At 35.4% G+C, this 18,787-nt stretch overlaps 1 protein-coding gene across 2 annotated transcripts in view; it reads right to left on the minus strand.

The window, feature by feature from the left end:
- Positions 1-1,947: 1,947 nt before the first annotated feature.
- Positions 1,948-18,787, minus strand: part of LOC131842524 (microphthalmia-associated transcription factor) — a 131,165-nt gene continuing 114,325 nt past the window's right edge. For both annotated transcript variants that reach the window (XM_059191082.1, XM_059191083.1), the window contains exons 2-13: positions 12,338-12,440; positions 10,047-10,154; positions 9,371-9,472; positions 9,081-9,212; positions 7,355-7,520; positions 6,818-7,059; positions 6,233-6,436; positions 5,680-5,794; positions 4,801-4,925; positions 4,206-4,320; positions 3,482-3,586; positions 1,948-2,604 (exon numbers count right to left, since the gene is read on the minus strand). In XM_059191082.1, coding sequence (XP_059047065.1) covers positions 2,441-2,604; positions 3,482-3,586; positions 4,206-4,320; positions 4,801-4,925; positions 5,680-5,794; positions 6,233-6,436; positions 6,818-7,059; positions 7,355-7,520; positions 9,081-9,212; positions 9,371-9,472; positions 10,047-10,154; positions 12,338-12,440 — 1,681 coding nt within the window. In that variant the 3' untranslated portion in view covers positions 1,948-2,440. The remainder of the gene's footprint in view (positions 2,605-3,481; positions 3,587-4,205; positions 4,321-4,800; positions 4,926-5,679; positions 5,795-6,232; positions 6,437-6,817; positions 7,060-7,354; positions 7,521-9,080; positions 9,213-9,370; positions 9,473-10,046; positions 10,155-12,337; positions 12,441-18,787) is intronic.

Raw genomic sequence — 18,787 nt, forward strand, 5'->3', positions numbered from 1 at the left:
CCGTGCGAGGAATTGAACCCGCGACCATCAGAAGTAAAGCGATGTGCTATACCCCGCTAGACCATCGAGGTCATATATATATATTAACGGTAATATGAATAATACAATAATACTGCGAGTTCAGACTGATAGTAACTTTCAATAACTCTATACAGTGATATAGCACCATGTTTATTCGGCTTGTAATAAACTTTAATACTATTATATTTTTACTATTTATTATTCGTGAACTTACAATATCAACAAAACATTCAGTGCGATCAAATCTAACAAAATAAACAACCAAAACATTACTTTCGTTAAAATATTAAATGAATTCTAGATATTTGCATGAAATATATTTGTTACAATACGTAAGGGCGTTCTATTCTAGCTGTCGGGGTTGAATTTTCTCCCAAAGGACTAAGGAAACGCATACCAACACGGTTCCACAATTGAGTAGGGCGGAATAGGTCGCCCTAACGACGAGATAGGTCGCCCGACCAACGAGATAGGGCGCCCTAACAACGAGATAGGCCGCCCTAACAACGAGATAGGTCGCCCTAACAACGAGATAGGTCGCCCTAACAACGAGATAGGGCGCCCTAACAACATTGCTGTAGTCGCGGTAGAATACTAACGCGATCTCGCGACTCCGGCAATGCCGCTCGTAGCTACATCGTGTGGTTTGTAGTGAGTAAGAAAGAAACAGCACCTCGTCTCTCTTCTGGCGGGGGAAAGGTCTTTTGAAGATGTTTCCAGACTATAAAAAACGGGTGGAATTTGGTTTTGAGGAGACCGTGTGTTTTTTTATGTGAGTAAGAAGCAAATAGCCCCTCGTCTCCCTTCTGGCGTGGGGACGGTGTTTTGAAGAACTTTCCAGACGATAAAAAATCGGTTGGAATTTGGTATTGAATAGACCGTGTGGTTTTTTTGTGAGCAAGAACCGTCAAACCTCCTCTAGATCGCAGTGCTAGTGTCTAAGCGTCGAGTAATAGCCCAAATCCCTTTTTAAAAATATCGGTAATATAGCGAATTCGAATAACTCTTTATGTTGTTGTTTGGTCATTTTATTTTGTTAGTATAATCACATTACTTATTATAAATAATTACCGAATAGCGCCATCTACATTCAAGTTCACGAACTTAACAATTTTCACTACTTATGCCAAAAACTGGCTTAGAATTTACTAGTAGAAAAATAGCGGATTCTAATAATTTGCATTTACATCTAAAATGCATATAAAATATATTTAACGATACATATTTCTTATCAGCACCAAACAGATTGTGTTCATTTCATTCGACAAACGAATTATTCGCTAACACATTACCCTCATTAAGTTTGACGCAGTCGGATAACCCGAACGTTACAGCAAAATTTGTCTAATACATGTCATTAAATATTAAACGAACAAAACAACGAGCTGGTAACGAATTCATCACATTAACTAAACAACTAAACGACTAAATATTTTCACTAATTAGGAAGTTCATACTTTAATAGTGAATGATAGATGCGTAGTTTTTTCGAGAAGAACATCATGATCTCTTTGGTTTCTCTATACCATCGACTGGGTTTTACTTTTTAAATGTCTATACAATATTTTGAGCCAAAGAAAGTATATTATAACGTTATAATTGTATCAATATATTACAATAATTGACATTTGTTCCAGTGAATTGTTTCTGAAATAATGTATGTTTTTTCTATAAATGGTATATGAAATTTATGAACACATAAACTAGATACGTCTATTTGGAGTTCGATGCCTGCTATATTACTTTACACGTATTTACATATATTTATAAGCTTTTTTTATGACTATGACTGTACATATGGGTCAAAGTACAGAGAGAAAAAAAATATCCTTTCTTTTTGTTGTTGTATCGTTATAATCTATAATAATATTAAAAATATGAAATTGTGTCTGTCTTTTTCGTTTTTCAATACTTATTTATGACAGTTTGACGTACAATTGCGCAATATAGCTGGCATGGAACTCTCTCACGTTTATGTCGACTCACACTTGACTTAACATTTGAAACTTATTCGATAGTACATCCATTCTCTCATAATTTATACGTCTTTTAAAAACCAGACAATCGAAGAGATCTCTTATTTGTTAGGTAATCAGGAAGGGAAAGCTACCGTGTATTCACATTTATTGTACAGCGCCATCTTTTGACAACATGCGTAAACGTACAACCATTTACGTTGTCACCGAAATAAAATACCGATAAATAACAATTGATATTTCTATAAAACACATAACAATAACTACGTTTATAATTTGCCGGTTTAAGTTTAATATTTCGTTTACAACAAAAATCTAACATTACTAGTTCGTACAGCGACCGATAGATGTCGCTGAACGGTTATATTGCTTTATCCGCTAGATGGCGTTAATTCCTTTCCTTCAGTGGTACCGTGATATCGTACCTTCAAAGGGTACGTGTGCTAAGCTCCCAGATCCATGTCGAAACAGGGTTGTCGGGGGTGAGAGTGGGGTGAATGTGGCACGTGGTGGTGGGAGCCGCCCAGCAGCAGCGTTGGAAGACATGATTCTCCTAACGACAGACCAGCGCCCAGACCCATAGACTCCGACATTAGTGACGATGAACCTGATATAAAAAAAATACACTTAATTGACATACTGATTTACTATATTCCATAATAACAAATAAATGCTAGTCTGAATAAATCATGTAAAAAAACTTGCTATTAAAAAAAAAACAGTTGAGTATCTTGCCAGTTCTCAATTAAATCTGTACTGAACTGGACGGTAGGGAAAAAGTATTAATACAAAAAATTTGACGTTCATAAGTGGCTAAAATGTCCTACATGAATAAATTATTTTTATTTGATTGTGATTTATTTCAAAATGGCATCGATTTTATCATTCAGAATAGTAATATAGTGATTCTATTATATAGCTAGCAATGTACCATGTCAGGTTGACCTTTACACGGTTCACCCTGGAAACCATCGTGGTAAATTGCCATTTGCCCTTATGGTCAAATGCCAGTTCAGTTAGTTCAGCAGGTCAGTTAGGAACTGACCTAACCTCATGTTCATCCTATCATCCTCCACCGGTGCCCTGTCAGCGTACACAGTTAGAGTAAACGGGTGCACCATTCCATTATCATCCATAAAAAAAATCACACAGCGCCATTTGTCCTGCAAACTAAGCAGAGCTTGTATTATGGTTACTAGACAACTGATATAAATACTAGAAAAAAAATGTATCTATACATTTTTTTTCTAAATACATACATAATAAGTTAATATGTATATATTTAATAAATAAAACACCCATACAAACAATTATACTCATAAATACAAATGTTTGTACCGTGCGAGGAATCGAATCCGCGACAATCCGATGTAAGGTCGTGTGCTAAACCGCTAGACCACCGTGGCCGTAATAAAGAGTAATTAATAATGAATATGTTTTGGATGGTAATCAATTAATAGGTTACCATCCAAAACAGTACTGACCGTCCGTGTGCGAGTATGGCGGCGCGTCGTCGTGTAACAAAGCACCAGCTACCACATCGCTGAGACATAGTGCTGCTGTTGGGGATGAACACAGCATTGGGTCGCCTGTTGGGGAGACACAGTATATTATAACTAACAAACACACACAGTATATTATAACTAACAAACACATCATATATATGATTACTAAAATATATTATTAAAAGGGATCCCTTTAGGCAACCCTTTAGAGATATATTAGTTTTGTGGTAATGTAAAATAATTCTTACTAATATTATAAATGCGAAAGTAACTGTTTGTATATCTGTCTGTCACGCTTTCACGCGAAAACTACTGCACCGATTTAAATGAAATTTGGTACACAATAGATATAGGCTACTCTTTAATGCAAAAAAAGGGTTGTAAAGGGTTGATAGGGGAGACGAAAAGCTACATGGAAGTATACTCATTTTTAAAGCTAGAAGCTTGAAACGTATGTTTTAGACTGTTGATTAAATATAAATAAATGTAACAAACAAAGTTTGTAAAAATGTTACCCTTAAATTAAAATAGGAGATAGAAGTTTGTATGTAAAATCTTTATTTTTGGACCTAAAATTAATAAACATTTATCTTTGCCTTTTTTGACTTAGATTATTGAATATTTTTACTTTAATTGGTCTAGGTCACTATAAATTGCTAATGAATCACACAATAATATGCTTATATATGTATATATAATGTACCTTGTGTGACAGGGTTGTGTGAGTCGTCATCCATGAGGTCCTCAATCTGCGCCAGGTTGAGCACCGCCTCGCTGTCCTCGCCGCCCAGCAGCCCGGGGGACGGTGACAGTCGCATCTGTAGTGGTCACACATAACTTATATATTAAACACTTCACTCTTATTCATAAAATTACTTCTATATATTCAAATTCAACATTATTTATTTTGGTAACACAATTTGTACTTCATTCTATAGAGTTCTTGAACATGGTTTTGGAAACTTTTTTAATATTAATATATTTGAAGTTTATTTTTTGTATTCTTTAATCGATATTACAGGCAGGTAACTGATGTAATAAAAAGTAACTTAGGCTACTATTATTTCAGAAAAATAAGTTAAAAAGTCGCAGGTACAGCTAGTATACAATATATATAGAAAACATCCAGACCGATACAAACAATCCTACTTATGAATACAAATACTTGCACCGTGCGAGGTTCGAACCCGTGACCGTTAGAAGCAAACCGGTGTGCTAAACCGCTAGACCACCGAGAGTGGAATATTGTACCAACTGTCGAAGTATGTAAAGAAATAAATGGAATATATGCTATGTACCTTTATGTCCTTATGACTAAATAGGTGGTCAGTGACTGGTTCCAGACAAAGATCCGACTCCAGGCACCCCAGAGATAGACCCTCGTCGCGGCTCAGCGGCGAACATGAGCCCAGTTTCAAGCCATCTGAAATATAATAATAATAAGAATAATAATATCTCAGGACAATTCACACAGCGCCATCTAGTCCCAAGCTAAGCAGAGCTTGTGTTATGGGTACTATACAACTGATATAAATACATTTTTTTTTACAAATAAATGTAAATACATATAATACATAGAAAACACCCAGACCGATACAAACAATCATACTCATGAATACAAACGTTTGTACCGCGCGAAGAATCGAACCCACGACCGTCGGATAGTAAACGGTGTGCTAAACCATTAGGTTAATTGGAAAATGGATTCTTTATTAAAATTATTAATTAATAAGTATAATAAATACTTTTAGAAGGGTTTAGGCAAGACACTAAAATTAGGTATGGACTTAGGTAGGCACAGACTTGCATGTCTAGTGTGCGTGAGCTTTTTATTTTATTTTATTTAATGAATTTATGGTATTCCTGCAAAAACCCGCGAAAGTACGTACTCTTACACGCGCTCTTTCTCGTTCTCTCTGTGTACCTCTATCACAGTTGCGACAATATTAATTTTTAAATTTTGGCCCATCTGACGGTAAATCGTTACTGTAGTCTATTGATGACGCCTGAAACCAGGGGTGTCACGCGCATGTTCCACACACACTTAATATAGCTTTCTTCAAAAACCCCATGCTGTATTCTCTTTACAATCTCTTTCTCGCGTGAAAGAGCATACGTGTAAAGGCAGTTAGTCTTTCTCACTATTTGATTTAATACGTATCGTTTGCTGAACTCACCTAACGCATCGAGGGCCGTCAGACACTCGTTTGAAGGTATATCCCTCATCAACCCTGTCGACTGCTCGCTCAGATCCATCAGGGGTGATGGTTCTGTTTTTGGTAACACCACGTCCTGCAAACATAAATTATATCTTAACTAGCTGTACCCGCGACTTCGTCCGCGTGGAATTAAACTTTATTTTTCTAAAATAAAAGTAGCCTAAGTTACTCCTTATTACATCAGCTACCTGCCAAAAAAAGTCCCGTCAAAATCGGTCTAACCATTTCAGAGATTAGCCGGAACAAATAGACAGACAGACAGACAAAAATTTAAAAAAATGTTATTTTGGTGTATGTACCCGTACATACACCAAAATAACATTTTTTTACAAATTTATATTCGTATGCAATGTAGCAAAAAGCGGTTATTTCAATATTACAACCAGGCACTTCAATTATATTCATATGTGTATGTGGTACATAGTGGTCGCCCAATGCTCGAAATTTGACTAGTAATGGGGCTAGCTACTAGACCCATGAACATGGAGATGGGAAGCAGAGATGTACTTACTGGCACGCAGGTGACGGGGGAGGCGCGGCAGTCGGAGCCGGCGGTGTCGACGCCCGAGTCGTCGTTGTGCGGCGAGCCCCACCCGTCGGCGGCGGGGCCCGCCGGTCCCCCGGCTGCGGCGCCCCCGCCGGGCCCCGCCGGCCCCGCGGGCCCCGCGCCGGCCGGCAGCGCCAGCCCGTGCACCCGCGCCAGCCTTTCCAGCTCCTGCAACCGGCACAGACACGACTGATTAACGAATCGATCTTATTACGACAAATATTTTCCAGATACGTGAGGTGATCATGTTCTGACTAATAGGGTTGAGTGGATAATCATTGGACATCCGGTTAAGCCGTCACACTTGTGAACGCATCCGGCTTGTGAAGGACCATATTCAGCCTTCGTATCGACACAAAAACGCATATATACGCTTGGTCTTAGAGTCTAATATAAAACGACACAGTTAGGAGACTCTCCTTTTATTACACTAGTCAATACTAAACAAAAACCCAATCAAAAAGGTGCATTATTATGCATAATAATCATTGTAGGCCTTATTTATAAAGAGTTAAAGTCGAGATTCTATAATTAATACAAAGCACTAACCTGTATCCTGAGCATGAGTTTTCTGTTATGCAACTCGATCTGTTTCCGCCGCTGTTCACTCTGCTTGAGCCTGTTCACTTCGTCCCTCAAACACTTGATGTAGTCCACACTGCTCTTTAATATCGTCCCTTTATTCGGCCTGACGTCCCGTATTACTTCGTAGAACGGATCCGTCGATTTAGGAAGGAGAGTGCCTAGTTCTTTTATCCGGTCGTTAATGTTAAATCGGCGACGACGCTCGACTGGAATTAAAAAGGAATTCTTATAATAACCAAAGACAAATCACACAGCACCTAAGTAGAACCTCTATTGATACCTTGTCTCTTAATAGCTAGTACAGGCCTTAATAGAGGCTAGGGCCTCTCAATGGCCCCTACTCGCATCCTCTAACCTCTCAATGGGCTCTACTCGCATCCTCTAATCTCTAAATGGCCCTACTCGCATCTTCTACCGCAATAATGGAACCTACTCGCATCCTCTATCCTCTCAATGGCCCCTACTCGCATCGTTTAGTAATATTGTGCTGATGATACTTACTCATGTTGTGGTTGTCTTTCTTCTGTCGATCCTTGGCGAGGGCATGCATGTCCGCATCGGACAGCAGGGCACAGTCTCCCGCCACCGAGCTGGCGGCCGACGGGGGGCCTGATGAAGACGGGCCTGCGCCATCCAGCGACAGGATATCCTCTAGGAACTCATCCGCCTGCCCAATGCCAGAATTATTAATTGATACCTTATTTTAAACAATAGTGGAAATACTAATATTGTGCAGAACAAAGATTTAATATTATGCGTTATATGAAAAAAAATTTGGCGATTTTGAAAGTACTTTTATGTATACAAAGTTTAATTATCAAAAAGCAAAGCATTGCGCACTGCGCTGGCAGTTAGCGTGTATTGAGCACATAATGTGAGATCCTACAATAGATGGTCCCACGGATATAGACCACTTTTTTTAAACTTTGAAAGTGGTTGAAATATGGGATGAAAGAAGAGCTCGCGTTGTGATGGCAGTTAGCGCACTGCTGTATTACGTAAATAATGTGTGGTGCTACAACATATTGTCGAACGGACATAGGTTGTTCTTTATTTAAAAATTTTGGGGTTGAAATGAGGATGAAAGTTTATACTGACAAAGACGCTTGTAACAGCTAATGGTAGCAAATATGCCACAAATACGGACATAAGCTGTTATTTATTTAAAAAATTAGGGGTTGAAATGGGGATGACAGTTTATAATTTGACATAAACAAAGACGCTTGTAACAGCTAGTGATAGCATATCTGAAATATATAGATATTCTGAACATGGTAATATGTTTGTACCGTTTCCCTCTAATATTATAAACCAGTTCTATACAGTCCAACCAAGTTTGATTCATCTCCGAGGAGCAGGATCCCAAACATAAAGTGGTCCTTCGAGCCGGATCACTCCGAAACTCATATCATAAATGTACGTGTATCTGTTGCGTTGAATCTCTGAATATCTTCATACTTGTTACTCAATCATGATTAAACGCCTGAAGGGGTTTGATAACATGTGATAAAACCGACAGAACATCCCAGATTATATCAGATACTTGTATTTATCGTAATTTACACTAACGAACTAGCTTGTACATAATAAACAAATTGTCATTATTATTATTATAACAACCCAGAATAATCTCACAGCGCGATCTCTTATTTTATAAGTACTAACAACTGATATAAATACTTTTTTTATCTATTTTTTGTAAATAAATACAAAATATACATAAAAATTACTTAGAAAATCATACTCATGAATACAAATGTTTGTACCGTACGAGGAATCTAACCCGCGACCATTAATTTTAGGTATATACAAATAAAGCATTACTTAGATACCTTTGTTTTGTGAATATATAATAATAACATATTATTTATCTACAAAAAAAATGTATCTAAGTGTTTATATCAGTTGTCTAGTACCCATAACACAAGTTCTACTTACTGTGGGACTAGATGGTGCTGTGTGAATTATTCAGAGGAAAAATATTGTTAATATTATAAACGCGAAAGTTTGTGAGTATGGATGGATGTTTGTTATTCTTTCACGCAAAAACTACCAAACGGGTTTTGATGAAACTTTACAGTAATATAGCTTATACATCAGAATAACGCATAGGCTACAATTTAAAAATATGTTATGTAAATTGGATGAAATATAATGATAAATGTCAAGTAAGGTTCATAAGCAGTTGCACGGGTCAGCTCGTATAACATATAACAAAAGTAAGTACCTCTGAATTATTGGTGCCAACAGAACAGATCCCTGGACTCAGTAGACTAGAGGAGGAAGCTCTGTCGGGCGATGGTGGAGGTTGTGTGCCCAACTCGGGCGCTGACTGCACGGGCGCAACTCGTGTGGCTGGCTGGTGACAAAAAAGACTCATCAGAAATGTTTATATAACTAATACTATAAATATGAAAGTTTGTGAGTATCGATGGATGGATGTTTGTCACTCTTTCACCCAAAAACGACTTAACGGATTGCTTACCTATTCCAGTTACATTAAAAAAACATCCTCACCTGTGTCTGTGGTTGGAAAGACTCACTCAGGTACTGCCGCACCTGACTCTTCTGCTTCTGTATCACGTGATACCTGGTGGGGTTCTCCAGAACTGTTCGGACCTGGAAACATTAAGGACCTGATTGTAGTTACCTCATTATTACTTTTTCAAGCAGGGTATATTAAGGTTTTTTAAGGGTTGGCAACGCGCTATTAACAGCCCTGGTGTCTCAAGCGTCCATAGGCAACGGTAACCATTTACCATCAGCCACCATCATAGTTTATAAAAAAACACTTGAATAGAAATACTTGGTCATTCTTCTCGTGATGAGTCTGCATTCCGAATGAGTGGCAGAATAAAACAAATATTACTATTCAAAAGTGCTTATAAAATGTTTATTTAAATAAAGTTTTTTTTTCTGTATGAATTTATTAAAATAGCCTTATTTATTATATATATATATAATTAATTACAACATAAATGTATTAATATTACATTGGTTAACATTAATTGTTAAGACCTGTAAAAATAATTGTAATAGTGGAAATAAATAAAAAAAAATGCGCCATCTGCGCCAAGGCGCAACAAATAATATATAAAAATAAGCTAATTAATTTTAGTTAGCCCACAGTGGAAATTCTTATACTTATGAATAAGAGGGTCTATCTATCTATCTATCTAAAACAGATACAGACCTGTAGAACCTGTGGAGGTAGTTCGACATGCGGCGTAATACGCGGCACGTCTGTGGGTGTGGATTTTTTCTTGTCTTCATTGTCTTTGGATTGACCTGCTTGTTGTGCCTGCAATACAAACAAATTATATCCATTTAATTTTATCAATTAAAAACTATACTTTTTTAAATCAGCTCGCAGACTGGGGCCGCGCGGCGTTAAGGTGGCGATTTGAAAAAAAAAATAGCAAATAGTTATGGAACATTATTTTTGTTTTAAAGAATTATATGTAGGTAGTAATTTATTTTATTAAATTACTCCTTTTCATTGCTTAATGGATTTATACTATTTTTTTTAATTTATCGATAGTCTAGCGGTTCTTTACTTCTGATGGACGCGGGTTTGATACCTCGCATTTGCATCCATGAGTATGAATGTTTTAATTGGTTTGGGCGTTTTCTATATATATAAATGTATGTATAAAAAAAATTATATAAGTTTTTATATCAGTTGTCTAGCACTCATAACACGAGCTTTAGCTAGCTTAGCTTGGGACTAGATGGCGCTGTGTGAATTGTCCTGAGATTTATTATTATTATTGTTCTTTATATATATATTTTATATATATAAAGGGGGCGATAGACTTGTCTTATTATTCTTTTTTTTTATATATATAAATTTAAATTATTATTATTATAATTTAGTTATTCTTGCCTTCTTTCTTACGTAGACAGCAACAAGTATAAAATTATTCAAAAATATTTCGCAAACATTACCGTGCACGATAAATCGATCGCGTTGCATAAAACCGCGCTTGTATGCAAATCGACATGTCCGGTCGCTTGAGTTACGAGTTCGGTTCTCGTTCGCAGACAAATGTTAAAGTTCAGCATGTTCGGCATTGAACTGTGTATTGATTTAACCTACATTTAGTACTAAGATTTATTTATTTTTTACACACCGGTACAAATAGCATTACAACTACATATTACCTTATCTGTGCCTATTGTGCTAGTACAACTGATTATTGTATTATTACTGAATTATTTATAATACTAACAATAATAATTTATATGCAGACTTTAAGTTACATTACATCTAGAGAATACGATCTCGACTAGTTTTTCTAATCCCGGCATTTCGGGATTACTGAAAGATAATAACAGGATCCCGGGATCGATTCCGGAATCAATTTAGGAATGCAGTGGCAATGAAAAGTCAGTAAATTATTTTCAATAATTCTATTTTTGTTTCGGTAATTGGTAATAGTTTAATTTTAAAGCTATATTAAATAAAATTATGCTTCTAATTTCATTGAAGACTAATATTTGTAGTTTACAAATTCTAATACATATTTACTAAAAAATAAACTTTGAGAAAATCATCTTTATGAGACTCACTTAGAGAAACCTACAAAATACCCTACGGGATGTAAGACAATTAGGTATGCTATACCATAGACTTCGACAAATCTTACAAGCATATCGTTATAGTTCTTACAAAAAACACTTGTAGTCAACGAAATAATTGCTACGAAATTCATTAATCATATCGCCGTGAAGACGAACTTTTGTACACATTCAAACACAAATCAAAAAAGAAAATCGGGACTTGTTATATAAAATCCCGAGATTTTGGGGACCTTCGACCAGGATTTGATCGGGATCGGGATCGGCAGGATTTGATCCCGGGATCTCGAATCCGGGATCGATGATAGAACAAAAGTATGTTCTACAATATTGAAGAAAATATTAATAACTACAAAAAACTTCAGGATACTATATGGCCAACTATTATCGTTAGGTCACAATAACCACTTTTAAAAGTTGATAGCAATACCGACCAAAATTACACCATGTTATTCATACTTCTGTTTAAATCCTTATCTAAATAAATCCTATTGTTTTTAAAACTGTTTCAATTTATGTATATTACTTTTTAAATCGTTCAAATCGGCTATTCCATTCAATAGATATTACGAATGTAATAAGTTATAGAAATAGAAAAAATAACACTGTCGCGTTGTACATGTTACTCACGCCTATTTATTAATTTATTAATCCTTATCCAAATAAATTACTTTGTATTCAAAATTGATTCAATACCTGTAGATTACTTTTTGAATTTTTCATATCGTAGGTAGGTATATATTGCAATCATCGGATCAAGCAATTTTCAGTATCAGAAATACTCGTGACGAAGTTGAAAATTATTTAAACGGTCGGTACATAGTACATTTTAAGCATTGTGGAGGTTGTTAGAGTTTCCTATGTAAAAGGAATGTGGGGGTGCAGTTATTATTGAAATAGTACCTGTAATGATTCTCTGCGCAGTTGCTCCTGCGCATGTTCGCGCATCAACTGCTGCTTGAGCTGTGTACGTGATGTCGGTGTTAGGGTCTTGAATGTCGGGGGACTGCAACAACAGAAAGCAACATTATAAATCAAGTATACCAGCCTAGTGTAGGAATCAATGTTAATATAAACACGTACAACAATTTGTAAAAAAATATTACTATTAAAAAACAAGTACACATATTAAATATGTTTAAAAAAAAAACAGATATATTTAATAAAATAGTCTACAGAAGATTGGTTTTTGAAGACGTTGGGCCTATGGAGCTCGAAAGCTAAATCGTTTTTGATGAGTACTTCAGCGGCTCATCTAGGTCACAAGTGTAGCTACCTTTATCTACCCTAGAGCTGGTAGCTACTTTGACCAGAGGGTAAGTATGGTCATTCAAAGAGGCAACACTGCCAGTATCTTAGGTACGCTGCCTCGATGTGTCGCGTTGGATTACTATATTTTTTTTGTGTGAGTATATGTCATTCTTTGTTAATATGCTTATAATATATTGTAATATAATAAAAGATTTCCCTGTCTGACCTACATGAATAAAAATTCTCAAATGCAATTGTCAAATTCTTCTCGTAATCACAAAATTGAAGTGGAAGTCAACCCTGTTAGTGTAGTAGTCTCCATTACTGGTGAAACATTGGTAATAGTATGTATGAATTCCTGGTGATTTCGCCAAGATACGCTACCTGACCTCTTCACTACTACTCATCCTATTATGAATCCACTGACTCTGGTAGTGTAGGTATACCGTTAGCGTAGGCGTTTTATTCCATTACCATCCATAGAACAATATAAATTTGTATTAATATACTTAAATAGTTTGTTATTTAAAATACTTGTTATAATAATTAAAAAAAAAATTGCCTATTAATAACAATCCCCCTCCCCGCTGTGAATAGATACAGTATATTTATCAACCCGATGGCCGTCAATACATTATTATACATACTTCAATTGTACACTGATTGATCAATAAGTTGTAAACTAGTCCTCAATAACTATTATTGAATTGATATACAATATCGTTGCATATTGATATACATCGTATTGGGTGCCACTAAGATAAATAGAGTGGAGTAGACTTGTAGAATTATTAAGCAAATCGATTTCTGACTCGAGAAGTGATTGAAGGAAAATTAAATACATTGTCGTCTAACAAAACCAATGCGTTGCATATTGTATTTTATATAGTAGGTTTACCGACTGACCCGGTTCGACACCGGTATAATTCAGTCGGGGAGGCCTATGTCCAGCAGTGGACGTCTTCCGGGCTGCGATGATGATAATTATTATAGGAATCGATTTTCTAAAAGCTATTTATGTATGATATTATATTTTGTATTTATTATGTAGCTGTTCCAACATTATCATTGCCTTGCCTATATCTCAATATTTGCGGCCGGTGCAGTATGGCAACTTCCACTGATCCCTATCGCCTTAATATGTATATTTTTATTTTAACTCTAAGAGTCATTGTAAATAAAATTAAAGAAATTTCACGACATGGCTTAGTATATGTCGCCCAATTTACACAATATCTGTTTCAATTATAGCCCATGTCATTCTGATGTATAATATAAGCTATATTATTGTAAAGATTCATCATAATCCGTTCCGTAGTTATTGTGCGAAAGAGCAACAAACATCGATCAATACATCTATAAATATACACTTTGGCGTTTGTAACATAATAGTAGAATAGGATAGCATGATAGGTAATAATTAAAATTATATTAAACATGGTAACTCTATACTATCAACTCAGTGTTACTGTGGAGGCGTACATCGTGCAGGTATGCGCCTGCGCATATGACTGATATGTGATTTTTTTTTTGTATAAACAATGACATAAGTGGTTATTTTTCATTCTGTATCATTTTATACCAATAATCACGTAGTGGTCTAATACGCATAATACAAGCTCTGCTTACCGTGGGACTAGATGACGCTGTGTTAATTGTCCAGGGCTATTTATTTATTTCAAACAATTAAACAAATTTATATTTTTAAGTGTAAATTTTCGGGTATACATACAACCGAAGAATAAGCAAGATACTTAGCGGATGCTGTGAAAAAGCAAATAAATATATGAACATACATTTTCTTTATATTCTCAATTTTTGAGAATACCAACTACTAAATACTGATGATTGTAGATCTACAGTAATCAAAGATGCTGCGCAAGTTACCTAAACTGTGTGACACATTCTAACTTTTTGTTGGTATTGTAAAATTAATGGAAAATCCCAAATTATGTATTAAACAAGTTTGTACCTCTAAATAGTGTAAAACGTCTGTGTTTGTCTGTCTGTTTCTTCTTTTACTACTTCTAAACCACGTCGATATCATCAAATTCAAATTAAAGATTATTCATGTATTTACATTTAATAGTAATCATTTATGGAAGTCAAAGTTTTTTCATAACAATATTTTTTTCCCATCCAGTTCTGTCTATATATGAAACTAGCTTTTGCCCGCTTTTTATCATAATCCTCTCTTAGGGGATGCCTACGTCATAGTAGCTTTATGCATGCAAAGTGAGACTTTGCATGCATAAAGCTACTATAGCCCGATCGGTTTAAAATTGACAAATTTTCATACATATTTTATCCCCTTGGGGGTAGAAATTATCAAAATCCTTTCTAAGGGGATGCCTACGTCATAACATCTACCTGCATGCCAAATTTCAGCCCGATCCGTCCAGTGGTTTGGGCTGTGCGTTGATAGATCACTATGTCAGTCACCTTTGATTTTTATATATATAGTTTGAGAAATATATATATACATATAGATTGAGAAGAACCGGCAAGAAACTGGTACATTTTTATGCCTCAATCTTGATATATCAGATGTGACACGCGTGGTAATCTTTGGAATGTTATCATAGCTTACAATACGTGGAACAACCAGCGTGTATTACTTATAGATAACACGACATCTATCGTATCTAAATATGACAGGTGCTTAATTCCAAGCTCTTCTCAATAGTACAAAGATCATTATTGACAAAACAAGAGAATAGTTATTCTTTTATTTATACTAGTGACCCGTCCCGGCTTCGCACGAATGCATTACAAATCTCTAAATTTCTCGGCTTGTTCTATACTATAACACGCATGTATTATACATATAAACATTCCTCTTGAATCACTATATATTGCTGAAAACTGCATTAAAATCCGTTGCGAAATTTAAAATATATAAGAGTATTCTCTTTGCGGCGGAGACTTCGTTTTATACTATATAAAGAAGTACATTGTGACTTAGTGGTTTACATAATAGCTACTCGCCCGGCTTCGTCCGGGTGTACATATATTATATACATAAATTTTCCTCTTGAATCAGTCTATCTATTAAAAAAGATCGCTCAAAATCCGTTGCGTTGTTTTAAAGATTTAATTATACATAGGGACGGACAGACAGCGAGAGCGACTTTGTTTTATACTATGTAATGATATAAAAATTCACCTTTTAGAAGCGGTTTCAAATAATGCATAAAATTACAAAATAGTAGTAAGACTGAAAATTTTAAGATATATATGATATTACCAGTTGTGGCAAGAGGATGGCTGATAATTTTTTTTTTATTTATTGTAATGTCCGCAGCTGGCCTTTACAGCTTCACCGGACTGTGTAAACTTTACTTATGAAACAACTGAAGCCCAACTCCTACATAACGGATACGACTTTAGTCTGAGGGCACCGATAGGGGTTCCAACCTCGGCTTAAGCCGTCAATTGAAGTGGACGGGGATCGAAAAATCTTTAACTAAGCTGTCGATTGAATCGGTCGGGGATCGATCGAAGGAAAATTACTGAAATTGATGTCAGTTCATTTGTGGATGATATCCAAGATCCGGTAGGGTCTCTCCACACTTAAATATTAAATTATATAATATATACAGCGTGTGTATGTGCAATACAAGTGTGCGATAGTGACATTCGTACTCAGTAACATGTGTGCCTTGACCGCTAACTCTAGCCAATATGAGGTACTCACATACATTCATGATATACGCCCTGTACTTGCTACAACAGGTTGCATGTGGAGAACATTCCGTTGCATTTTTTTTATAGTATATTGATAGATATAGATGTTTTTAGATTCTGTTAGTGACTCGTTGGGAACATTTCATTGCATTTTTTTTTAATAATATATTTTTTTTTTTTTTTTATACCACTTAGGTGGCAAACAAGCATACGGCGTATTAGACGTGCCCGTTGTTTCACCTGCTTTATTTCAATAAAAATATAGCCTATATGTTATTCTGATGCATAAGTTATATTACTGTAAAGTTTCATTCTAAATAAATTTGACAATTAACATGGCCCATGATAGCAAGAGCTTATATTATGGGTCTCTAGACAACTTACAAATATTTGAATATTAAATTATATAATATATACATGAATACGTGTGTAATCGATAATCGCGACCATGCAATGTGCGAAAGTGTGTGTATAGTTTTAAAGTTAGTTAAAAAATAAAAAATGTTATTAAAAGACCATTTTATTTCCATCTAATTTGCTATTTCCCCGGTCCGTACGGAGTGTGAGCAAAAAACTGTCATATTACGAGTGGCCAAGGCGAAGCCATTATTATCAACACGAATGCCACTAGTTAGCACCGTTTGTTCCTTACATGGGGTACAGCTATTAATTCAATATCATGATATCATGGTACTATCTAATTAAAACCTTATTTACTTCTAAAAGAACTCGATTTTGTATATCTGTGATTTATTGTCGAATTTCAATAATTCGCAACCCTGTAAGTTTCTATTTTTGAAATTCTTAAAATTAATAATATTTTCTACATGTTTATCTTATCTTAATCTTAATAATATTATAAACGTGACAGTTTTTAAATATGGATGTTTACTACGGATGACTCTTTCACGCAAAAAGTACTGAACGGATTTTGATGAGAACATAATCCGTTAGAATATATTTTTTCACGCGGTTGGAACTAGTATATTGTATCTCTTTGAGAGTGTTATAGTTTAGATGTTTTTAGATTCTGTTAGTGACTCGTTGCGAAACCAGTATATTCATTGCATTTTATTTATTTTTAATAATATATTAGACTTGTCATATTAACTGTTATACCAAATAATAATATCCATAATAATAAAATAAATTCTTTATCTACCCGTAATGCAGAGCTTGTGGGGTACTAGAAGCTGATGTATGCGACTCTTGATTACCAGTGACACCATGTGGACTTCCGTATATAGGTGACCGTTACCATTTAACAATGTACTATGTCAGTTTAACCTTCACCTGGCGACCCCTGATATTTCTATTTTTAAACCATATATTTTTTATATACAATTTTTGAATCCATCATGATGAATTTCTAGTGAATTTCTCACGTTGGGCTAACTGACTAATACAGACCTATGCTGATGACATTTTATCATAACATTATTTCATCAATTAATCACTGGTGCCCCGCCAGCGTAAACCGTTAGGGCAGGCGGGTGAATCTCCATTATCATCCCTTAAAAAACACCCGTAATGTTATTCCTGAATCCATCATGATGTCTATCATATTGAATATGCTCATTTTATCACATGGTGCCCCGCCAGCGTAAACCGTTAGGGCAGGCGGGTGAATCTCCATTATCATCCCTAAAAAAACACCCGTAATGTTATTCCTGAGGCCTAAGACTCTATAATTTTGAATAGCAAACATATCTGCCAAATTGTAGAGACATAGGTTTATGCTTGCGTAAATATAGACTACTATATGCTACATAACACAATGTTTTCCTACGTAGTTAACAAATATTGAATTCTTTTAGGTAAGGGTTGTTTGTAATTAGAATACATAGAAAAACGTCGATGTTGACAATGATCTATACTTATTATTTTTTGCTGTTTACAATATATCTAAAAACAGATTCAAATGACAACAATACTAAACTAATTATATCATTTACATAACTTAATTATACAACTACAACCTAAAATTAAAAAGCTTAAAAAATATAATACAATAACTAAAATATATTATTAAAAGGGGTCCCTTTAGGCAAATTTCCGAAGATACTGACAGCGTTCCCTCTTTGAATATCTAGACTAATTCTTTGTCCGAGGTAGCTGCCAGCTCTTCGGCCTACTTATAGATGTAAAATAAATATCGAATGAAAAATATCGATCTCAGAAAACATCAACGTTTCTCTCCCCTTAGCTTCTCTCTTTCTCATTAGCACTAATATCCCGATATTGCAGGTTCTTTTCAGATTGCAAGTACTTTTCAGTGTGGAGATGGTGTTGTTTGTATGTCGTCCACAATGTCATGTCGACTTCCATATTGTCTCCTAGAAATCACTGTGATATACTGACGAATATCACGATGGGCTATGGAAATTTATTGTTACCTCCTGGTGAATTTTGCTA

The sequence above is a fragment of the Achroia grisella genome, unplaced genomic scaffold (genome assembly GCF_030625045.1).
Source record: "Achroia grisella isolate CSIRO2021 unplaced genomic scaffold, CSIRO_AGI_Agris_v1 utg241, whole genome shotgun sequence".
Lineage (NCBI taxonomy): Eukaryota > Metazoa > Arthropoda > Insecta > Lepidoptera > Pyralidae > Achroia > Achroia grisella.